General features: G+C 38.2%; 1 protein-coding gene across 1 annotated transcript in view; it reads right to left on the bottom strand.

Annotated features, from left to right (window-relative positions):
* Nucleotides 1–25874, bottom strand: part of CDH8 (cadherin 8) — a gene marked incomplete at its 3' end in the record, with an annotated part of 355245 nt that overhangs the window by 111639 nt on the left and 217732 nt on the right. Inside the window, exon 7 of the mRNA XM_084256775.1 lies at nt 9499–9635. Within this exon, the coding sequence (XP_084112901.1) occupies nt 9499–9635 (137 nt within the window). The remainder of the gene's footprint in view (nt 1–9498; nt 9636–25874) is intronic.

Below are 25874 nucleotides of genomic sequence, written 5' to 3'. Positions count from 1 at the left end.
TCACAGCAGCCCCAGGCATGGGAAGGACTAAGGATTTTAGCTTCTTTTAGCTTTTTTTAAGATTTATTTTTATTTATTTATGAAAACAAGAACTGGAGAGTAGGCCAGAGGTGTGGGAGGGCTTGGGAGGGGGAAGTGAGAAGATTCACCAGAGACAGAGTGGGAAGCAGAATAGGGCAGACAGAGTGGGGAGCAGAGTGGGGACCAGCAATGGTCAAGACAGGAGAGGTCAACTCTCCTGTGGGTCAGCTCCCTGGCCAGGGATTGAACTCATGCTGCGATGGCTGGTGATATAGCCTGACAGCACTGTATTTTGAACTCCTGAGCCACCAGGGAGGCCCAGCATAACCCTTGACCTCGGGTAATATATGAGGTGGATCTTAGCTTTATAAGAGAGAGGGTAGAGTTACCAATACCCTGACAACCATCCCCCCAAAAAAGAGACAAAAGCAAGTTATCTAGTTTAAAGGTCCACCATCTGGCTGAAGGGCCTCCTGACCTCGCCCTGCAAAGCCAGGTGGGCAGGGGTGAGTGAAGATGGAATCGTGTTTATTTTTAGTTCTCGTTTCTAAGCTTTGGATTAGGGATTCCTATAATCAAAAAAACGTGCTGCATTTTCATTCTCCAGGCTTTGCTGCTTTGTAACCTGCTTTCACTTGTTCAATACAGATCAGATTAAATGATAAACGGCCTTGTTGGGTAATGAAGTGTGGGCTGGCATTATTCAGGGTTTGCCTCAAGGCTCTCAGAAAAGAAGAGAAATAAAGGTTCTTAGATCAGAAGGCTGGCTCCTGGAGAGACAGCAAGGGAGGGGACTGAGGTGCCTCTTTCCCAGAACCTTCCTCCTGGTCTCTGACTTGCAAGATTGGTTATTACTATGGGAATCCCTTCTTGTAAGTTCAGCCAGTGCCCCACAATGTTCATACAAGGACAAGGTAGTTGTTCCTGCCCTTATGTCTTTGCTTCAGTCACTCAGGAAAAAATTACTTTAAAAAGACAGAAAGCACAGCCTCTCTGCTGCCACAAGGTGTTAAGAGGCAGCATTATGACGCTATCTGCAGCCACTGCAGCATGAGTTTGATCCCTGGCCATAGAGGTGACCCACATGGCACAGCAGACCTCTCCTGTCTCCCGCCACTCCCCTCAGCAGTGTATTTCAGTAGAACCCCCTGTTCTCTGGTGAATCCCACTCTGTCTCTGGAGAATCCTCTTACTCTCCACACCTCTGGTCTGTACCCCAGTTCTTGTATGCATAAATAAATATATTTTTTTTAAAAAACCAGAAAGTGATAGTGCATGTGTGTCCGTCTGCTTGAGACTTTTTTTTTAATTGAATAACTCTTTTTATTTTGTCATTCTGGAGAATTCCATTTCTTCTATGGAAACTCTGGAAAGAAACCATCATTTTGAAAATGCAGAAGTAATTATAACTTTGACCATGCAGAAATAGTTATGAAGCAAGAAGTGTCATCACCAAAATAAGCTGTCATCATTTGTAAAAATTAGCCAACCATCATAAATTTACCATGCTGGTATTTTACCAAAAACAAAATACCAATAATTTATTTTAAAAACTGAATGTACATACAAAAATAATAGCTACCAGTTATTGCTTACTTTATATTGGTCACTTTGACCATTTGATCTATATTATCTCATTTAGTTCTTACAACTACCTCATATAATAAATAACTTTATTTCCATTTTACTAAGACCGAAAGAAGTTAAACTATTTTTCCAAGCTATTAAATAGGAGTTGGAACTGTCTGCCTGAGACTTGTAACAAAGAGCTGAGATGGATATACAAAAGCAAAGATCCTTTGCACCATTCAGTTAAAAGTGTTGTTTGAAGTCAGAACTCATCAGGGTGCTCTCTGGTGATATCAATTTATTATTTCCATTATTCATTCATTAATTTAGCCAATATTTATTGGGACCTCTCAGCACTGTGCTAGGCTCCTAGGAAAAAAACAGTGATCATAATAAAGAAACAATGAAATATGCCAGGAGAGCAGGGATTTTATCCATTTCTTCCCTTAGAAATATATTCTTCAAACATCAAACAAACAAATGTTAATATGCCTCAACCAGTCAGTCGAAGTCTATGAGTGTGATCTCTGGGAACTTATAATAAAAGACCCGGACCCAGCTCGGAGATCAGGAAATAGTAATGATAATAGTCATAGTAATTGCTAAGGTGCACATAAATCACAAAAGTTGTAGCATGGTGGATATATCAAAATAGATTTAATATGAGTAATACAACTTGCTATTTAAGCTGAAAATCTAAAGAATCCAAAGTTTGCCAGTTGAGGACTTTTAGAAATATTTTGTTTACTCCTTTTCTCCCAAATAAGTAAGGTGTTGGGGCTAAGAATTCTGAAATTGCATGTACTATTCAGAGAAAGGAATTCTGGAGTGAAGGCAAGGATGTGCCTACAGGTAGGCTACAGATTGTAGCCAACATAATGACATTCAGCATCCCTTTCTGAAATAATATAAAAAAGAAAAACAAACAAAAAAGAGCGGCCATAATATTTCCAACTCATTCCCTCAAGAGGTGACATTTTTTTCCCATTCCTTGAAACTGCTCTTGGCAATGTGGTTGTTTTGCAATAAAATATTAGCAAACTTGATGCAAATAGATACTTGGGAAGCGCTTGCTCATTTGTCTTTTGTGGCTCCATGGAACCCCGAAAGTATCCCTGAAGAAGCTGAGGTAGTCTCCTGGAGGACAAGAGACCACATGGAGCAGAGAAAAGCTTTGTCAAAGAAGGTTCTCTGGCCTAACCAATCTACCACATACACATGTGAGGCCAGTATAGATCATACAGCCCCAGATAAACCACCAGCTAACTAGAAAGCTGGTCAAAGCAAATTTAGTCCCAAAGAACTGTCCAACCACTCCTTGGAAACAGGAGAAATAGATGTTTATTATTTTAAGTCACTAAGTTTTGACATGCTTTTATTATTCCGTGAAAGTAGGTCAGTACAAACCAGAGTGTCTGTTTAACTCTTTTGGATCCTTTTCTTCCTAAGCCCAAGTGGCTAGGGAAGAGAAGGGGTAGGGGAATGAATGACAAATAGAATGCTTAGCCATAGGTTTAATGGGAATGTGAGAGGGTGTAATCACCCTCTTGGTCTGGAAGAGGATAAGGAAGGAGGGGGGGAGGTGAGAGAAGAGAGAAAGTTACTGAGTCTTTACTATATGCCAGGCCCTGTTGAATGCACTTTACTTGTATTATCTCACTTAATTTATAATATACTTCAAATATACAAAAACACATATAGGGCCTCCCTTTGGTGCAAGGGGTTAAGACACAGCCTGTGAAGCTGTCAGCAGCCTCTGCAGTGCCAGTTCAATCCACGTCTGGCCAGGGAGCAACCCACATGGCACAGCAGACCTCTCCTGTCTTGCCTGTTGTTCTCCTCAGCAATGTGCTTCCGTTGATCAGCCTGTTCTGCTCCCCACTCTGTTTCTGGTGAATCCTCTCACTCCCTACACCTCTGGCCAGTACCCTGCTCTTGTATGCATAAATGAATGAATCTTTAAAACAAACAAACAAAACACATATATTTGAAATATCAGGACTTTAGTCCTGATTGCACCACTGCCAATGGTGAGATATTATGTATTTTGAACAGCATCTTGATGCCTTCTGGGGAGCATCTCCGACTCTCCAAGAATGTGCCTGGTTAATTGCGAGGGCCTTTCCTTGGCCATTGTCTGAACCAAGGACAAGAGGAAGGTCACAGAACACACACGTTGGCTGAGCAATGAAGAAACATAACACCTAACAGGAACAAACAGCACACTGATATCAATTTGTTGTTGTGGAGAGAACAGATAACAGATAATATAAATGAAATGAATAATTTTAAATCAAGACCAAAGTCCAGGGTCAAGGATGTGTCAACAAGAAAACACATGCAACTTATTCATCAATTTCTGAAGGTTACAGATAGATTTTTGACTTAAGAGTTAGAGTTCTGTGGTACTTAATTCTCACTGCACCCAAGATTTTAAGGAACAATGATGATTCCCATTTCACAGATGAGAAAAATGAGAGCAAGGGATAGGAAATAATTTGCCCAAGGTTAGGTAGCCAAGAAGAGGTCAACTCCATTCAATTCCAGAATCCAAGATTTCTCCAAACAATGAACTGCCCATAAAGATATATTTTTCCTAAATACCCTGGGTTGGATCAAGCAATTATTCTGGCAACCGGGCGCTATGCCAGGAAGAAGCATTCCTTAAGTGCTATCAAACGAGTGCTTTCCCTAGGAGATTTAACCATCATTAGTGAAAAGCTTCATTTGCAATATTGTGTGCAGCCCACTGTAGTGGGCCAGAGCAATGCATTACCACTAACTCAAAGAGATTAATTTAATGGGCAATTATATGCTTTCCTGCTCTAAAATATTTTCAGGTAACCAATCGTAGTGTGCTTTCTATAAATGCTCAGCGCCTGCTCCCAGGTACACAGTGTCAGCGGGTTTCCCCACTTTCCACCCCACATCACCCATCTCTCTGGGAAGGACACTAAAATTGGCACTCAGCCCCAGCACACTCTATTTTAAGCAAATCGATTCCCTCCCTGTCCCCAATAGTTTTTCTTTCTCTTGCAGCTATTCTTGTTACGTTGCTTACCACACTTCTCAACCTAAAGGGATCCTGGGCATCATCTGAGAATCCTGAGCTCAAAACATAGCTGCCTGGCCTGTCAACTCACCACAAGAGGAACACAAAAATAAAAATACAAAACAAACAGACAAAATCACACTTCACTTTTCTTCATCTTCCTTTATAACATGGTGGCATTGTAATGTACAATGGATTGGGCAGTGGAGAGTGGCAGGGAAGAACTTGTAAGAAATATTTTCCTGAGCAGAAATTTGAAATTTCCAGAAAAACTGGAAATTTGAACTATTAGGTCTTGGGAGAAGAAAAGAATTCTGTTTAAGTAATCCCCTAGGTGATTCATATCAAATGGGTCACTTACTTTCTCTTTGTTGTCATAGAAAAACATTTCCTTAAAATATACTATCTGGTGCTTCTATTTCCTGGTTCCTCAGCTTCCCGATCACTAAAATGGGAACAGAATTCCAGGCTGAGCAGTTCCAAAGGCCTGCTTTGTCCATGAGGCAATATTCCTATCCAAAGTTATAAATATTGGGCTTCCCTGGTGGCACGAGGGCTTAAACATCAGCACTATAAAGCTATCCGCAGTCACTGCAGCGCGAGTTCGATCCCCAGCCAGGGAGGTGACCCACATGGCACAGCAGACCTCTCCTGTCTCGCCCTGCTGCTCCTCTCAGCAGTGTATTTTAGTAGATCTGCCTTTTCTGTTCCCCACTCTGTCTCTGGTGAATTCACTCACCACCCCCCCACCCCCATACACACCTCTGGCCTGTGCCCGAGTTCTTGTATGCGTAACTAAATAAATCTTTAAAAAAAATCAAAGTTATAAACATTAAAGCAGGAGTACCTGATCTTCTCTGCTCCCCTGCACACCTACTGCTGAGCCCGACTACCACTTTGCATAGAGCTACTTCACCCATTTGCTTCAGAAAATGATGTGGCAGTGTCAGAAACTCCCTTAAAGAGGAGAATGAAGATGAAGATATGAGAGGTTCTTCTGGGGAAGGCATTTAAAAACATGTCATCTGCAATTCAAGGACCTTGGTACTAACCTTGCCACCCCATCCTCCCAACTTTGCTGTCTATAAAATCTTGGGCAAGTTGGTCAGCCTGTGCCTCAGTTTTCTTGTCAGAAAAGTGCATATACTACAAGCACCTACTTTCAAAGAGTGTTGCAAGAATTAAATGCATGGTAGGGTTAATAGGACATTTTTTCAGTATTCATTGTAATTAGCTAAATTTACCTTAAATCTTCACCACCATGGTAATCAACCGCATGCACTATAGTTTGAGGGGGTTAGGGAGAGAAGAGGGCAACCAACAGAGGTACTTAACAGAGATGCACTACACCAGCCACCAACCTAATCTCTTGTTAGCACAGGGACATATAACTGCTAGTTTGTGTAATGAGATGGGCTCAGGGGTTGTGATGGCAAGTTAGATCCATCACCACTGAAATACCTGGATAAATCACACAGAGGAGCATCTCAGCCTTGGTTAAGTGAGTCTGACACAAGAGGATAAAGGACGACATCTCCATTCTCATTAAGAGATAACAGATGGACTTTCCTAAAATCCATTTTTAGCTTAATTTCATTTGTTTAAATCTCTTGTCTGATGAGATAAGGTCCTGAGAATAATTCTAAATTGTTCTCCCTGGAATGAATATTTCTTTATCTTTATTAGAACCTCCCCCTACGGAATTCTGTTGTCCTGGGTAGTTTTAATTATTCATCTCATCCAAATACAATAAATCTCCCTTTAATATTTTCTGCCTGAGACAGGGTCTGTGGTGTTAGAAGGTAAACGTTACGTGACGGGCTACATAATAAAACCAACTCAAAACAAATTTCTAAGTATTGTCATTGTAATTCCAAATTTTCTTAAGTTTTCTATGATCTTATTTCTATTTCCTTTCATGATTTAGAAAATGATGGCTTAATTGTACAAAGTTTCTAGAATTATGCCACCTCAGCTTATATTTTACAGCTGAAAATTTGCTTCCTTTCATACTTTCATTCTTGCTGGTTCTAAGAAAATTATGTGAAAGTTTTTTTAAAATCAGATTTATATCTAAGTTTACAGTTTCACATCTCCTGAGATTTTAACCTCTTGATGTAAGCTTGCTTCATGGCCAGAATCTATAAATGTTGTTCATTTAGTTTCAAACTGAGTTAAAACACTTTTAAAACAGAATTAAAATAACTTCGTTTCAATGGGGTAATACAAGATTGGATTATATATTTTAAATTCTGTAAGAGTCATGGACAAGCTGAAGGTCACCAGATGGCAGAATCATTTTGTGTTAATTCTCTTATATGGAGCTAACTATATACCTATACCTGGGATGTATTTTGAGTGATTTTTCTGATACCATAAAGAAAATTTTATTTGATCTACATTTTTATATTGTTTGCAATTTAATTATACTATATTTATAATATAATAACAATAAAAATTTCCCTACCACTTTACAAAAACTCTTTGTTATTTTTCCATAGACTCAATGTTTCATATTTGTTATGAAACAATTTTACTATAATCACATTTTCATGGAATGAGATCACTGTAGCATTTTTTTCCCACACCTTCAACGTGCATTTCCTTATAATTCCCAACACTCATCATCTTCCTCACTCTGTGTCTGCCTCAGCAGATTCCAGCTCACCTTCTCCTGTGTGGTGCTTCGAGAAGACACAGAAGGAAAAACTCCTTGAGCACCATGTTTTTTTGCCAGTTTTGCTCAGTTCTCTATCCCCAGTCAGGAGAAGAATGCTCGGCAAGTAGTAATAAATAAATAATTACTGAATGAGAGTGCAAATAAATGCCTTCTCTCACTATCTTCTGTGCCAGTGTCTCTCTAGAACTATCAACTCACGATCTTGGAGCATTTGCTTCCCTGCTCATGCATGATTCCTTGCAAGTGGAACTTCTTTTTGTAGATTGGCCCTGAAATGTGTCTTACCCACCTGCTCCTGTACTCGCTTTCTCTTACCTCATAAAATGGGCTGCATGGACCCTTACACTTTAGTACCTCTCTGATGAATATTTAAGAGATGGCATCTGTCTCATGACAACTAAGAGTCATGTTCTCATCAATTTATGAGAAAATTAGTTTAAAAATAATTACTCTCTGCATCCTGAGAACATTGTGCTCTTTTGGAGTTTTGATATAGCCTTAAACCAATCTAAATAGATCTATGTTTCTCTCAGAGGCTTAAGGTGATAATGCAACTTCCACACTGTAATGATAAAAAATTCATATCTGTATTTCTCTAGATTGTGTTAACATTTCTAATAAACCAGAGCTGCCAAATGGTATACTTTGTTTTTTTTTCTCTATTTTTTAAATTTTTTTATATCATTCTCCATTTTTAAACAATGTTTGTTTTATACCTTAATGTTACAGGGAAACCTCTGCCAGAAAAACACACTAGGGAAGAAAAGGCTACTCCAAAGCCAAGAAAAACATCAGTTTGCTCTTCAGAATCCTTCATTTGGTAGGGTTGAAACCACATATTAACTTGACTTCATGTTCTTTGTCTGCACTCATGGTTGCTATAAGAAACAGACCTTCTTTCGGCTCTTGAATCTTTACTCTTCTCATACAATTAAAAAAAAATAAAGTTCCAAAGAGGCCATTTTCTCATCTCAGAACAAGGGGAAATCACAACCTTCCTGAAGGCCTGGGTTACTGTTTTATATTAAAACAAATCAGTCATGTATATCGGAGATGTTTCTCCATTTTTGCATTAGCTGTGAAAACATACAGCTGATTTTTGAGAGAGCAGAGTGGATTTGAGGCCCCATGTTCCACAATTAACATCTACACATTCTATTGTCTGTATGTTCACGAATCTTTCTTCATGTTGACTTTTATTTCCTTATTAGGATTCTCTTTACTCTGATTACCTTGAGAGTTTATTGTCCCGTTTGAATTTGAATAACTATGAAGGACTCATCAGGTCCTTCATGGAAAGACATTCAGATAATAGTAAAATGTAAGATTCTTGAAAAGAAAATGCATGTCATGCACATTTTACATGTTTTTTTACAATAAGATATTGGTGGGGCAGAGTGCAAGTTCTCAAAGATGGTGTACACTCAATTTCACCATATAGTTATGTTTTAGAGACCCAAAAGTACTGCCATTAAGCATAACTGAAGAAACTACACTCACTAAAAATTGGCCAAAAAACTAACTAACATGTTATTCTAACAGCCCTGGAATCTCCCCTAGAAAAAAAGTTTGCATATTTACATGTTATTTTTGAAAAATGTTGTATCGAAGCACACTTTCAGACAGTCTATGATTGTTATATGAAATACATTAAACAAACCAAAAAATCATATATAATCTCATCTCCCCCAAATCATAGGTATTAATAGTATGACATTTCCTTCTATAGTTCCTGCACAAATATGTATGTGCACAGTTTAAATATGTGAGCAATAGTTTCTACGCTGGATATACTCTATATATTAATGTCCACTTTCTTAAATTATAGTGGATCATTCTCAGATTCTATTTTTTCACCTCTGCTTTTGTACTAAATCTCTCCCCATATTATAAGAGGCAAAACATTGTTTTTAATGGCTGGATAATACATATAATCTATGAGAATAAGCGGACATAAGAATATTTCCTTCCTGCATAGAATGTAAACTTTTGGTAATCTACCACTGTGTTAAATTATTTCATGTTGAGATAATTCATTCACAGTCTCCTTGGGAACAATAAAATCAGTTTTATTTCTAAAATATCTCATGGAAGTAGGGATCACTTATCATGGGCTCGCTAGGCATAAATTGAACCCAGCCAAACAACGAAGAAATGAATAAACCCAGGCACTTACTAATTTCGGTGGCAATGATTGTTATGTTGTGCCATACACTTAATTCTCTGTCAAGTGGTGTTGCCAACGTGATCTTCCCATCATCTGCATTAATGTTGAACTGTCGCTCCAGGTCAGTGTGCCGGTCAATGGAAAACCTACAAAACAGATATATCTGTGATCTACTTCAATGTTTCTATGATCTATGCATTCTACAGCAGACCTTTAGTAGCCCTCAGAGAGCCATAGTTGTGAAGTCAAATGAATTGGGAAACTCTATGGCATCATAATTTGTAAAACAAAGTGACTGAATGAGGCACAAGAAACCTAGTAATTATTGTCCAAGGAGTAATTAGCTGTGTACGCAACATGGAGGTCATAAGCTGCCATCAGTTTCAATAGGTAGCATCTTCAAAAATGGATGCTGATGAAGAGTTAATTGGACAATCCATCACATTTATTGGACAGCTTATGATAATTAGCAGTTGCCACAAAATATCATATAAAACAATGAACTCAAGCTCAAAGCAGAATGGTGCCAGCCAGCATGCTACTTTTGACAGTTCAAAGGAAATGTGTGGTGGTGTTACTACATCTGACTAGACAGTATGTATGTGGTGTAGATGTTGTTTTGTTTTGTTGTCGTTTAAAATAAAGTGTATATATATATACACACACACACACACACACACACACACACACACACATTTTCTTATTAGTCTCTGTCCATAGAAATAGGATGGCTGCTTATTCTCTAGTAATCATTTTGTTTAAGTTGAAACAGATGTTTTAGAAGATTTGCAACACTAGATTCTATGAAATTAAGAATTTTAAACATACAGGTCCATAGTTTCTCCTGAAAGAGAAAACTTTCCTATAAAATGTGAAGATATTTTGCATCTAGAGCCAACTGTTTCTCAGGGACACTAAGATCAAGATAATACTGGAATTTTTCCCACAAGTTATTAATAGTCTTTCTATAAACCAAAATCTGTGCTTTGGCTATGGAATATTAAACCTGATAAAGTACACATCTTAAGGATCACATGATACAATTAGAAAATGTGGTCTATAAATAAGCAGTGAAATAAACTAAAACAGGATAGAACAGAGGCTGAAGAGAGGGTGTCATGGACTGAGTGTCTAAATCAACTCCCCTCTCCCCATTAATATGTAAAATTCTGATTTTAAAAAAAGATTTATTTATTTATGCATATAAGAAATGGGATACAGGCCAGAGGTGCGGTGAGGGGGGGGCGTTGAGAGGATTCATCATAGCATAGACAGAGTGGGGAGCAGAACAGGTGAACTGACTGAAATACATTGCTGAGAGGAGCAGTGGGAGAGACGGGAGAGGTCTGCTGTGCCATGTGGGTATCTCCCTGGCCTGTCTGGGATCGAACTCATGCTGCAGAGGCTGCAGATAGCTTCACAGTGTGGTGCTTAACCCCTTGTGCTACCAGGGAGGTCCAAATTCTAATTCTTAATGGTTAGTATTTGAAGGTGAAATTTTGGGGAGGCAATTAAGGTTAGATTAGGTGTTGAGGGTGGGGCCCTCATGATGGTATTAATGACTTATTTCAAAAAGGGAGAGACTTGAGTTATTTCTCTCTCTCTTTCCCTCTCCTTGTCTCACTTCCTCCTTCTTTCTAGCCCCTCCTTCACTCCCACCCCAGTGGGGTGCAGTGAGAAGACAAGGCTTTGCAAGCTAGGATGCTTGTTCCCACCACATACTGATCTGCTGGAGCCAGGCTTTAGAACTGTGAGACATACATTTTTTCTATTTAAGCCACCCAGTCTATGCATGACAGCCCAAATTAAAACAAAGGTCATGTACATTCCCGTTCTAGGAATGAGTAGTACTTAAGAAAGTCTTCAAGGTTAAGGTGACTTCCTATAAAGTGCTTCTGAAATCTCTCTATTCACTGATACTCATTAACCCTAAGTATAAAACATTCCATGGCTATTTAGTGGTGAGAATGTCTTCTTTTTTTTCTACATGTCCTGTGTTCATTTATTATGCAGTCAAGAATAAGACTATGTTATTACATGGAAATGAGAAAAATGTAAATTTCCCATAATCCCCCACCTGTAGTTTTGCATTGTTGACATTGTGCTTTAGTAGATTTTATTGCAAACTGTATATATTTAGGTATATTCTGTCTAGCTACTTATTTATATGTATTTTATTTGTTGGTATATATATCTACCTCTGAAGATAGATAGATAAAGATGCACAATTAGAGATATAAATAATTCCTTCTTCCTTTTAGCTATTTCTTTGTCATCAGAAGTGGTATTTATGTCCTCTATACCAGATGCAAATACCATAGGAAAAAAAGCCATTTCTGTCAAATCTCCCCCACCAAAGGCAAGCATCATTAAACAGTTTGGAATACTATTAAAATGTGTTTAATTTTATTGACTTTTTTTCATTGTTAAATTCCTTGAACAAATCATGCAATATGAAATAATAGATCCTGAGTTAGTAACGACTAAAAAGAAATGCCTGATTTAATAAAGACTACAAAGAAAATTAAGACACTGACTTGCATCTCTGCACCAGGTATTTACAATCCAACACCATTCCTAATACCCAGGATGATTACAGCAATTCAGAAAGGATTTAAGAAACCCGAATCACATATGGATTAACAGTGCTCTCAGCAGAATCCTGAGCATGAGTAAGAGTTCCTGCAAAGCATTTGAATCTGTGGTATTATGGAAAGAGACCAACAGCCATTTTCTTGGGGAGCAATTATTGTCAATTATACCAAAGAGCTTCCAAGTTTAAGTGTAAAACAACTGAACAGACATGTGTTTTGCTCCAGATGCTGTGTACACTGTGACTCTTAAAAGAGCTAAGGAATGTCCAGAGGATTAATTATCACTTTCTATATCATATTCATAAATAAACTTTATAGGCATTGCTAGATTCTAGTAATTCTATTATCTCACTGCTGATATTTCACACATTCATGCACCAACCAATTTCCCAGAGGCTACAATAAACGAGAATCAATCTCATCACTGATACTCATGAATCTCAAATCTGAAACAGATTCCATGGCTATTTGATTGCTGTCTAGAACTTCCCACATAGATAAAGCACTGAGAACACTGAGAGGATTTTGGAAGTTGTATTTTTAATGTTCATTTCACCCCTTATTCAATTCTGTGTCATGCAGACCTCAAATTTGGAATAAATTCTATTATTTATGTATTATAGAAATAATTAAGAACTCCACTGAGCCTAAATCACTTTACTAGTCAACTATGAAGTAATCATATCACAAAGGTAATCGGGAACACTTAAAACATAAATCAGACTCTGATACTTAGTAGGTGCTAAAAATCTATTCATCATCATCATCATCATCATCATCATCATCATCACCACCACCACCACCACCACCACCAGTTATTATATCCCCGCTAAATTAAATTTTAATAAACTTAAAATTTTAATAAACTTCCTACTTGGAAGATGGTGGAGAATGTGTCTTTCCTAATGGTTTATAAATAGCACAAAACTGAGAAAACAATTGAGTGTTTTGTAACTCTCCTAACTTGAATAGAGGAAGATATATTTTTCTCATTTTTTAAAGTTCCAGTTCATGACAGACTTTATGGGGTGAGTCATAAGAATTTATAAAATAGGCTATAAATATAGCCCTTTAGTAAGATTAGAGGTAAGAATGTCATAATATTACGAGATCACACAATGGGAGGAACTTGATGGGGGAAAATGACTTAGCTTAAAATTCACTTCAAAGTCTACCTCAACTATTTCAAGAAGCCCCTCACTGCCTAGTAGACATTTCACACATTTTATTGCCTGATAGACTTTATGAGAAAGACTCCTAAGAATTGCTAAGCAACCCCCAAATCCTGACTCAACATAGTTATTTGATTTATTAAATCAAATATAGTACTAAAGGTTTTTTCCTTTATTCAATCTCTTCTTCCTAGTTTCTTATAGAATGAGTACAAGATATATTCATCTCTTAGAGTCTAGGACATTTTAAGTAATATATAATGATATCACATTGGTTGGATTTTTGCATTGAAGTTACTCAGTAACTGGTTATTATAAGGATATACATTTATGGAGCATGGATTTCTATTATGTGCAGAATAAGTGCTAAGTAAATATGCAGAAAGGGAGTTGTTGGGATAGGACATAAGCTCAATAAATAAAGTATTAATAAGGGTGTCACATACTATTTCTGCTGAAAAGTTCAGAGGTTTCAAATTTTTATCTTAAAAGTCACAGGACTTGGATCTCCATTATTGAAATCTTCATTCTAATTTTTTAAAAAAAATATGCATGTATTGGATTTGCTGTTCCTTTTCAGAACTACTTAAGATGCATTAGACAAAAGACTTCCTTTTGAGAAGAGCTGAATAGCCTTTGGAGAGTCGTCTTCCTGCCACAATAAGAAGAAACTTCTTGTTAACACAGTGGGAAGTGACATGTGAGAAAATGGGCTCCTTGGGTCATGTTAACATCTAATGATGGAAGTTCTGGAAATAGACATTCCCTTTTTATTTATTTATTTATTTATTTATTTAAAAGATTTATTTCTTTATACAAGAGCTGGGGTACAGGTCAGAGGTGCTGGAGGGGGAGAGGATTCACTAGAGACAGAGTAGGGAGCAGAACAGGTAGGACAGAAGGCACTGCTGAGGGGAGCCGCAGGCAAGACAGGAGAGGTCTGCTGCACCATGTAGGTAACTCCCTGGCTGGCTGGGAATCAATCCTGCACTGCAGAGGCCGCAGACAGCTTCACAGCGCTGTGCTCAACCCGCTGTGCCACCAGGGAGGCCTGACATTCTCTTTTTAGTATGACACTGCAGATACATTGTAGAAATTGCATCATCCTTGATAACCAGTATTCACAGAAGCCCTATTTAAACTTTCTCATTGAGACCCTAGCAAATATCTTGGTTGGTTTTAATACTACTGTTCCTTTACATTATGTCTTAGGAGTAAGTGCTAAGGACTTCATAATTTTACTCTGTGAAGTAAAGACTATGGATGTAGGGAAATTCCTACTTATGTGCTTAATTGGAGATTCTTTTTTAACATAAAGTACTATGACCAGGAACACAAACTGATGTCACCAATTTACTCAATTCAGAGTAGCTTGCAGAGATCAGTAATAAACTTAAGAAGATGACAATGGTGCAGATCTGAGAATAGGTCAAAATGGCCAAATGGATATTATTGTGTTGGAATATAGCATTTTGTTAAGAATTGCTATTACCTTTGTTATTAAATAATAACTGTTACTCATAACATTTCCTCTAGTACAATTATTTACATTTCATTCCAACATTTGGTTACAAAATCCTACCCCCTGTGTTTACATGTGTGGCTAAGATGTGGTGTCCTTGTCCAAATATTGTATGTATACTCCTTCATTCATTCATGCATTCATTTATTCATTTAAAGCATCTCCCGCCTCTTCCCTTCCATCTTCCTCCAATGACTATCTACAGGGAACATCTGTCCATCACTCAATGACTGTTCCTTACTTGTAATAAAGAGACAAGAATATGTGACAAGAATAATGTCAAGAACATTTTCAGAACCAAGTTCCCAATATCAAGGAGTCTTCTGTTCTGTTCTTACTCCCGATGGCTTCAGGGCAACATTAGCAAACTGATCTTAATAATCAGATAAATAGCAAACATTCAGAAAAACTTTTCTGAAGTACACACTTTCCACTGTAATATTTATGGGAAAAAATTGATTTTTTTCCCCAAGAAATAGCCGTAATTTCTCCAAGTCAACTGTTCAGTTTCTTCATTTAAAATAGGTGAACAATGAGATTACTTTCTTTAAAAGGTTTAGGTAAATCCCAAATTAGACTTAAAAAAAAAGTGTTTTTTTACATGGACTATTTGCCATTATGTTTAGAATATGCTGTACAAAATATCTAGGTTTTTTTTTTTTTAAATAACAACAAATACTGGTGTTTGATATCCATGTGGGAAGAATCATAATGTTGTTATATTTCGACTCACTGTTTTCACCCAAAGGATGAAGCAGATTCACCCAATATAGTCACAACCACTTTATTTAGAGCCAAAATGGAAATCAGATTCCAAATAATTCAGTTCCTATGAGGCCCCACTTTCTGAGTGTGCATTTTGTTTCATAATTTGTTCCACATATCCCTTGTTAAAATAACATCATGAAGCCACAATTTCATGTGTATCTTTCTGCACCCACACAAGCAAAAAAAAAAAATTCTTTTTAGATTGAATCACAGATAAAACTTGACTCATGATCAAGTTTTCAATATTTATATAATACCTTTGGAGAATTTTAATTTTTTTCTGAGTTATCAAAAGATTCTTTAATAACTGAGAATTCTAAATATGATATAACAACAAATAAAACAAAGTAAATGCAGCTTTACACAAAGTGCAGAGGCTAAATTCAAAAAATTATTTTTATTTCAATAACATTTTCCTGATGGCAAGTATAATACTAATTGTTTCAACAAAGCTTCCTCTCTCAGATGAAATGGCTGTGACCTTCTCACTGCTAATGATGAAAAGTGACAAATTCTTTAATGGTAATATTTTTTTTTTAAAATAGAGGTATGTTTTATTTATTTATTTGTTTGTTTGTTTGTTTGTTTGTTTTGTTTATACATGCACTGGGTACAGTCAGAAGCGTGGGAGGGTGAGAGAATTCACCAGAGCCAGAGCGGGGAGCAGAGCAGGCAGAAGGACCGAAGTACACTGCTGAGGGGAGCAGCGGGCGGCAGGAGAGGTCTGCGCGCCATGTGGGACCCTCCTCCGGTGGCCGAGGAGCAGCCGGGGATTGAACAGGTGCCGCAGAGGCCGCGGGCAGCTTCGCAACCCAGTGCTCAACCGCTGCACCACTGGGGAGGCCCTTTAATGGTAATATTTATACAGCTGTGGGTAAGGATCTCCAAACACCCCTGGAAAATAGTGATGGTAGTTAGAGATGATACCAAAAGGATTACCATTTGTTTTGGGACTGCAAGAATGAGCAGGAATTTTCCAGATAAACTATGTAGGGCAAAGTCCACAGCCGTAAGGTATTTACATAGAAAATCTTGAGAGTTTGGGTCTATTTATTTATGAAGTTATAAAGTTAAAGGACCAGACTAGGTTTGGTGAGAGGTCTGACAAATGAGTGTTCTTTTATTTCTCCTCCATAATTTCTTTCCATGTCATCCTTTCCTTCCTTTATTCACTTTCTATTTAGTATCTCCTTACGCTCACTTAAGGCATTGTGTCGCATGCAAGACAGGCTCTTTCATAAATGAATCTACATGTAGAGAAAGACAATGAAGGTGAATATGCCTGTTGAAAGCTTATATCCATGAAGAAAAAAAAAGAAAAAGAAAAGGTCTATGATGTCCAAAATGTTACAAAAATATTTTCAAAGGAAATAGCAAACATGAAGATTCTGAGTTAGGAAGACTTTTAGAAGACTTGAAGGTGTTAACAAAGCAGTTGTGGCTGACATTCAAGATTGACTGCAAGGAAAGCATCAGGAATACATCATGAAGTACCTTGGGAATGTGGCTAAGGATTTTTTTTTACCTATAGGAAAAACCACTGAAACCACTATTGAGCTCCAGAGAACTTTCTGTGATGTAGAAATATGTTCTGAGCTGTTCTAATACGGTGACCACTAGCTACGCGTGGCTTTGTAGACCCTGAAATTTAGCTCATATAAAGGAGTAACTGGAATTGTTATTGAATTGAATTTACTCTTCTTTCAATTCAGAGAGCCACATGTGGCTAGTGGCTACCAAGTTGGACACCACTGATTTATTTACTTTTTTCAGTTTTTAAAGAAAGATTTATTTATTTGTTTATTTATACAAGAACCGGGATATAGGCCAGATGCGAGGGAGGGTGAAAGGGTTCACCAGAGCCAGAGCGGGGAACAACACAGGCAGACTGACGAAACACACTGCTGAGGGGAGCAGCAGGTGAGACAGGAGGGGTCCGCTGCACCATGTGGGACCCTCGCCGGCCGGCCGGTATTGAACCAGCGCTGCAGAGGCTGCGGACAGCTTCACAGCATGGCGCTCAACCACCTGCGCCACCAGGGGAGGCCCCGGGACACGACAGATTTAATGTGAGTTAGAGATCATTTTGGCCACTGTGTGGGGATGAACAGGCTGATGGGACTTTTGTAACTACTCACATTGGAGATGATAGTGTTTGAACTTAGAAAATAAAATAAAGAATATGTGATTACTTGGTTGTGGAAAGTAAATGAGTTAGAGGAGAGTAGAAGAAACATCTTTTTCTAATGAAGTGACATAGCATTATAACTTTATATAAGTTTCAGGCATTCATCATCGAGAATTCACAAGTGTATATATACACTACATAAGTTCACTGTTAAAACTGATTTTAGAAACACCCTAATGGAAGACTCACAGCCTCTTCTATAAACCTATATTGCTTTTCAAATTAGACCCATACTTTATCACTAGTCTCCTTTTAGCCATTTCTACGCTGTTCAAATACACCAACCTAGTCAGAAACAGTCACATACATATTAGCAAAAGATGATTAAATCCTGCTAGAAATGAAAGAAATCTGGAACTTCCGGTGGTCATATGAAATTTACCTCTGATGTGTGCTTTTCTGTGATGGGAGATTAGAGTAGTGAGGATGGAGTGGTATATAGTGAGGTTCTTCAGATGACCTTGATTCCTGCTGTTTGCCCTGAGCACACAGGAATCCCACCCAAATCCCATAAAGCTCCATTGGTCCACAAAGACCTTGGAATGCCAAGGGCAATCTAGACATGAAAGTATCCTTCAACTCCTTTAAAAGATACCCTCGGGAGGGCCTCTCTGGTGGTGCAAGGCATTGAGACACAACCTATGAAGCTGTCCGCAGCTACTGCAGCACAAGTTCAATCCCTGACCAGAGAGCTATCCACATGGTGCAGCAGAAGACCTCTCCTGGCTTGCCTACTACTCCTCTCACATGGTGCAGCAGAAGACCTCTCCTGGCTTGCCTACTACTCCTCTCAGCAGTGCACTTTGGTCAATCTGCCTGCTCTGCTCCCCGCTCTGTCTCTGGTGAATCCTCTCACCCCCAGCACCTCTGGCCTGTCCTCCAGCTCTTGTATGCATAAATAAATAAATCCTTAAAAAAAAAAAAGATACCCTTGGGGAATGTTAAGCATGCCAATGGTGACTTCTCTCCATATGAAAGCACATGCAAGGTTGATGAATGCTGCCTAGACAACAGAGCAGAGATGATGTGAGATTAGGGGAGAAAAAACAACACGTGGCCACACTGCAGTCTGAACAATTTGACCATACCCAGAACTAAGAGCAACTAATATATTTAATGTATTTATTGTGTCCTTCCTAATATTTAGTCTCTCTGCTAAGCCCTGTATGCTAATTTTTCATTTAATCCGCTTTAAAAACGAAAGAAGCCTGTGTAATTTTTCTTCACTCTCAATGATGTCCGTAGTTGTAAAGTGAGGGTAAGATGTATTTTTCCCCTAGTCATAAAATCAGTAAAAGAATAAGTATAGTATTCTAAACATAGTATATCTGACACATAACAAACTTACTAAAATTTGGATAGCCATTAGGATGGTGGTATTTGGTTATCTAAGTTTGTACAATTCTGTTCAAAATCATTTACCCTATAGAGAAAAGTGTTTATGGAAAATACGCACACCCAAGAAGCAGTAAGAGAGTAATGCATAACTACATAAAAGCATTTTTTAATGTCATATAATAATATATACTCCAAAGTTTTATTGGACATTCAGGTTCATTTAGCAAATCTAAGGGCTTTCAGTAATTGCTGGGAATTAACAGGTGCATAAGGTGTGGCTTTAAGGGCTAGGAATGCATTTATATTGTAATGGCCTGTTTATTTCTCTAGACAATAGTAATAATATAAGCACACTGTGGGGCCTCCCTGGTGGCGCAAGGGGTTAAGCACAGCACTATGAAGCTATCTGCAGCCTCTGCAGCACGAGTTAGATCCCCAGCCGGCCAGGGAGCAACACACATGGCTCAGCAGACCTCTCTTGCCTTGTCCACTGCTCCCTTCAGCAGTGTATTTCAGTCAGTCTGCCTGTCTCTCTCTGAGAGTCTGCCACTCTCTCTCTCTGATAAATCCTCTCATCCCCCACTCTGCACCTCTGGCCTGTACCCCAGTTCTTGTATGCATAAATAAATCTTTTTAAAAAAGCACACTATTTCACTGTTAAACCATTTTTATTCTTAACAGGGGGAAAAGTATTTTACACCAAAATGCACATCCCTAAATATAATGCCTTGCCATATGCTTGGGGACTTGGGTACAAAGTCCAATATCGTCTACTTGATGTGTAATACACAGGACACAAACATTGCTTCTTCTTCACACACTTTCTCTTTATCACACTGGGCCCTGCTCCCATTCCATACCTTTTCTGTCCATCTTCAGACCCAGCTTTGGAAGAGCATTTAGGTCTTTTCCTGTCCTCAGCACCATTAAATATATATTCCATAACTTTGATCCTTCCTAAGGACTTTCATAAATCTTATTCTCATTTACCGTGAAGCTACCAGACCTCAGTAGACCATCCCAAATTTGATTCGTATCCTGAGGCCCATTTGAAAAGAACTTCAACTAGGTCTATTCCACCCCAAACTGACTTCAAACATGCAGGGTAGAGCTAATAAATATTCGATAGATGGGTGGAAATGGCATTTCTCCATTTTTAACATGCTCTTTTCTTAAAATATGCAATATTATGTTTTCCTCTGTGCTACTAAGTCAAATCTGATTGTCCTTTATCAAAAGCAAGGTTGTATAATACATTGTGTCAAATCAGAATGTAGAAATATAAGGGGAAAAAACGGCTTGGTTGAAATGACTCCCATAAATATTTGAACATCAGATAAGGATGTCAATCTCCCTTTGTTGGGATGCAAAATAGGGGATTTATTTTGCCTTATGAGAATAATAATGTTAGATAACACTGCTCAGCATACACAAGCATCTTTGTTTCTCTCAGAATATAAATGTTATTATTAAGTTTTATTCCCTAGAGGGGACAGAAACTTCACCAATCAGAAAACCCAAACCCAAATCAACAACTTTTTCAACCTCAGATCAGCACTTTCCAACTGTTTTTCTTTCGAGATTCTTCTGCTATTTTACTATTCTAGATCACTTTTTTAAAAAAAAAAAGTTTGATTAATACCTTCAGTTTAACACCTTTTGATAATTGAGAGCCAGGATTAGCATAGCACACCGGTAACACTTCCGCAAAATAGATTTGCCATTTTAGTGTTTGCTTTTTAAAGTGCAGAACAATAACACATTTAGGGAAAGCACCATGAGCTCAAAGTGGTGGCTATAGGAGGATTTAGAAGCTAGAAGACCAGCAAGTGAATTTGGCCAAACTACTAGCAAAGAGGTCACATGCCCATCCAGGCAGCCCCCACCTATCTGCTTCTTAGAATCTGCCTCACTGGTGGGGAGTATTCTTTTTGGATGCTAACTGGAGATTAAGCAAGTGGAGGGAGAAAGAGCCTCCTATTTTGGCAAGATGTACACCTCCTCGGATGATCAGTATTCACCCCAGAGAGACCCAGTGTGTTGGGCCAACATTTTTGCTGGAACCATATTACACTTTGATTTATTCCTCTGCCACCAAGCTTCTGTTGCCTTCCTTATACAGGTGCTGATCCCTACCATACATCTTGTACTTCAAACTCCAACTACTTCCAGGGGAAAATGACCTGTAACACATTCATTTAATGGGAATAAGAAAATGTGTCATCTCTAGATGAGTTAATGTAATAAAGTGTAAATAAAGTATATATGAAAGGCATATTTACTCAAAGACTAAATATGCAGAAACAAAGACCCATAGAATATTTTCAGTATCACTTGTTGGAATATTAGCCTCACACTGGAGAATACATGTTAGAGTTTGTTTAATACATTACAGCAAGTCAATTCCAAGTGAAATTCTATTTCATGCCACCTCAAGCTTTTAGATGGAGAAATAAGTGTTGCTGGAATCAGGGTATTTGCCAAGATATTAAAATGTGCAGAGACTAGAGTCTGGCTAAGGCTGTCCACTAGCCTCAATTCCAAAAGCCCTGCATGATCCTCACTGAGGTCTGGAGAATGGAAGGAGCCAGAAGAAAAATAGGGTTTTATAATCAGTTCAAGCCATAAACCAATAAAATCCCCCCTCCAAACATGTAAGCATCACAGTATTTTTCAGGATGCCTTTCCATGCCTCTGTGGTAGTTATGGGGATTTTTCCCAAAGCTACACTAGCTGAAAATCTGCCAGATTTTCCTGGCAAACTTGAATTTCTTTGATTGCTATTAGATTTTAAATGTTTTAAAAATCTCATCTTTGGGGCCTCCCTGGTGGCGCACAAGGCGTTAAGTCTCAGCACTATGAAGCTAACCACAGCCACTGCAGCATGAATTTGATCCCCAGCCAGGGAGCTACCCATATGGCACAACAGACCTCTCCTGACTCGCATGCTGCTCTCCTCAGCAGTATATTTCAGTAAATCTGTCTGTTCTGTTCCCCACTCTGTCTCTGGTGAATCCTTTCAACCTCCACACCTCTGGCCTGTACCCCAGTTCTTGTATGCATAAATAAATAAGTCTTTAAAAACAATATATATATTTTTAAATCTTATCTTAAAGAGTTTCTGAGACAGAATAAGATCCTAGAATGATGTGGAAGCCAACTATTCAAATTACTGATGAAAATTCAAATGCCTATTAGCCCCAAACACCAGTGTAGAGGCTGGCCAACTTTTTTGTGAATATCTTAGGCTTGGTGGATTCTACTGTCTCTGTCACAACACTCAACTCTGTAATTGAGGGCATAACAGAATGAGGGTGGCTGTGTCCCTACAAAACTTTGTTTTTAAAAATTGTGGTAGGCCATAGTTGGCCTACAGGCTGTGGTTTGCTGACCCCTGGTCTAGTGTATTAGAGTCAGAAATTCACTGATGTCATGGGTCCTCCCTTAAGTGGGCTCTACAGAAAGAAAAAGGAGTGAAGAATATCAGGTAGTAATAAAAATATCACATTCCGTTAGGATAGTGTCATGATATTTACAATGCTTGATGCATTAGGAGCCTGACAGTGCCCCAGATGTTCCAAAAAACTGTACAAAGTTCAAAGATCAAATGCACGGCCTACATTCTCTCCTTAGAAAGTGCAATACATGTTAGTAAATTAAATTACCTGTGAAGTTGCTTAGTTGGTGGATGCATTATGGCCATAATACTCGAAAGAGGGGGAGGTTCTATATTCCCCAACTATAAACCATGATGTAAACCAACATTACTGCAATTGAAAAATAAATTAGAAACTAAAAATAGGTAAATTACCTGTGAAGATCTAGTGCAAAGAAATTCAAATTCAAACTGGCCAGGTTGTTAGTCCCAAGAGTGTTCTTTAGATCACAGGGAGATTCTGCTTTTGGGGAAAAACAGAATCTATCTATTTTTTCCTCAAATTTAATAGGCATAAATGCACTTTTATATTATAAAACATGTTTTGCTAAACATTGGTTTGCAGGCTCTATATGGAAAATTTATAGGAAGCTACAATTTTGAGGCAACTGCAAGTGAAGATGCTATTTAGAGCCACATATAATGAAATAAAGCCCTTAGTTATGAATCAGTTATTATATTTCACTGAACTCCAACTGTTTCTTTCTCACTGTTTAATTTCATTCTAGCTTTTGTTATTATGCCTAAAGAAACCATTTTAACATTTTCTCGCATGCACTTTGAGTATCAAAAATTCTATCTACAAGTTTTCTGCTTTTTGCCTCTAATTGCTCTACTGGTTGCTCTAACTGCTTTAATAAATAATATTATCTGAGTTCTGCTGGTCCTAGAATTCTAAGGTCCTTGCATCACATCTTATTTATTATTCCTCTAAGGAGAAACAGGAGGCCTTTTTCTACCCAAAACATTTCTTTAGAATGATAGTGAGAGAGAGAAAACAAGGAAAAATAAAAAGGAAGAGAAAAAGATAAACATAAAATCCACACTCCAAATTAATACTCAACAAGAGGCACGCTGTGTCTACATATGTACACACACATACAGTAAACATATACAAATGTGAATACATGATTAAACAGCTATGTAGCTAAGTAAATATATAACTGAATTAATTAATTAATTACAATTAGTTGAATTAGCAGGTGATATTTTTGAAACACTGATTTGGAAGATTTGGTACTTTTGAATTGAGAGACTATCATAGTTTCATCAGGCTAAGACTGTTCAGGAATTAAAAGACCAAGCTTTGATTATTTTTAAGTCTAGGACATGGTACTAGACACTTGTGAACAATTGGCAGGAATGCACAAGGGTAGAGTCACTATGAAAAACAGTAGGAAAGTTCCTAAGAGAAATAAAAACAGAATTACCATGTGACCCAGTAATCCCTCTTCTGTATATTTAATGAAAAGAATTGATACCAGGGTTTCAAGAGTATTCTAGCCCTTCCATATTCATTGCGGCACTATTTACGACAGCCAAGCCAGAGAAACAACCTAAATGCCCAGCAATGGATGAACAGACAAAGAAAATGTGGTAGATAGACAGAAGGAAATAGTATTCAGCCTGATAAAGAAGGCTAGGATGTGACCACACAGATGCACCTGGAGGAATTGTGCTCAGTGAAATGATCCAATTGTAGGAGGACAAATACACCATGATTTCACTGATAGAAGGGTTCTAAAATAGTTAAAGTGATAGAAGCAGACAGTAGAATGGCAGCTGCCAGGGACTGTGAGTAGGAGTGGGGAGAGGGGCGGGGAGCTCAGTTAAGATGAGTAAATTCCAGAGATCTGTTGTACACCATTGTGCCTTCTGTTAACAATACTGTATTGTACATTTAAAAATCTGTTCAGAGGGTCGATCTCATGTTAAGTATCCTTGTCACAATTAAAAAAGAAAAAGTCTAGGCCCTTACCAAATCTGAGAGTTACCGCAAGATTGAGGAGCAAGTCGGTAATATACAGTCTACTCTCCAAAGGAATGTCAGGTTCTGAACAGTATGAAATATTTCCACTTTAGCATCATCGAATACCAAGACCGTAAGGAGTGTTTTCAGCAGAGGAGCTCATTAGCAGCGAGCCTGTAACTGAGGTGAATTATAAAAATGCCAGAATACAAGTGGGGTGGGGGGTGGGAAGCAAAGCTCTTGTGTTGAGTGGGCACTTGCATTCAAGAGAGGAAATAGGACAACAAAGCAGTGAGGCCACTGTGATCGTGTGTCAACCTACTTTGCTGGCTGAATGGCCATCATCCCCACTCTTAATTTAAGCAATTCACGCAGTCACTCAAGGTGAATGCTCTGAAAGAACGAGGAACAACTCTCTGCAAAATGTGCCATTCTAACGCCATGGTGACACCAAATACACATTTGAGATAAACTGGAGGCCCCCAGAGGTTTGCATGAAAGTACTGACTTGCATTTAATATGCACTCCAAGCCAGAGATCTTTTACCTTAACTATGAATAACTGGATGCATATAATTCCAGAGTGTCTGTCACAAGGTATGGGTTCAGTGTACATTAGCTATCGTCATCCTACTCCTCATGAAAGATGTCAGGAACTAACACAGCAAGCACAGACAGAGGATCAATGGTAAGAAGTATGAGTATAAACCCTTACAGGGTTCCCATTTGTATAGCACCCTTGCAGATCCTCTGGCATCCTCTATAAAGCTGGGATGATACTGACTACTTCACATGGTTTTGTGAGCATTAAGTGAAATAGTACAACATAGGAATTTTGCACCAGGTTTGATTCATCAAATAACAACAGTGTTTTTCCTTTTCCCTCACTCACAATTTGGCTCCCAGCCAATAGTAACAAACCCCTACAGCAGGGATGGCTGCAGGAACAAGGAATACTCTACCGTCATTCTGTCATTCTAGCTAATTCCACAGACTGGTATGTTTTCCTTCTCTCCTAGTGGGCATCCTGAATTGTATAAGACCATTTAAAAAAAAAAATGAACACTTAATGATTTCAATCAAAACTGGTCCCGCTAAGTTATCTCAACAGGTAGTACCACAGGTGGAATCATGGAGATCACAGGTAAGAAGAGAGCAGGCATTGTATTCTCACAAACACCCACACTCAGCTGTATGTGTTACTAAGCAAGCTTGTCATTTTATCCTCAGTTTCCTCATCTGTTAAACAAAGATAATGAGTATTATGTATATTACATCATAGAGATGTTAGAGAATGAAATGAGTTTATTTAGCACATTCCTGCCTCATAGTAAGCACTCATTAGTAACAATATTCACAGCAGTAGCAGGGGCAAATTCAACTAAGTGATGTTAATTAG

This window comes from Talpa europaea (assembly GCF_964194135.1).
Source record: "Talpa europaea genome assembly, chromosome: 16".
NCBI lineage: Eukaryota > Metazoa > Chordata > Mammalia > Eulipotyphla > Talpidae > Talpa > Talpa europaea.
This window is presented reverse-complemented; position numbering and strand designations above follow the sequence as displayed.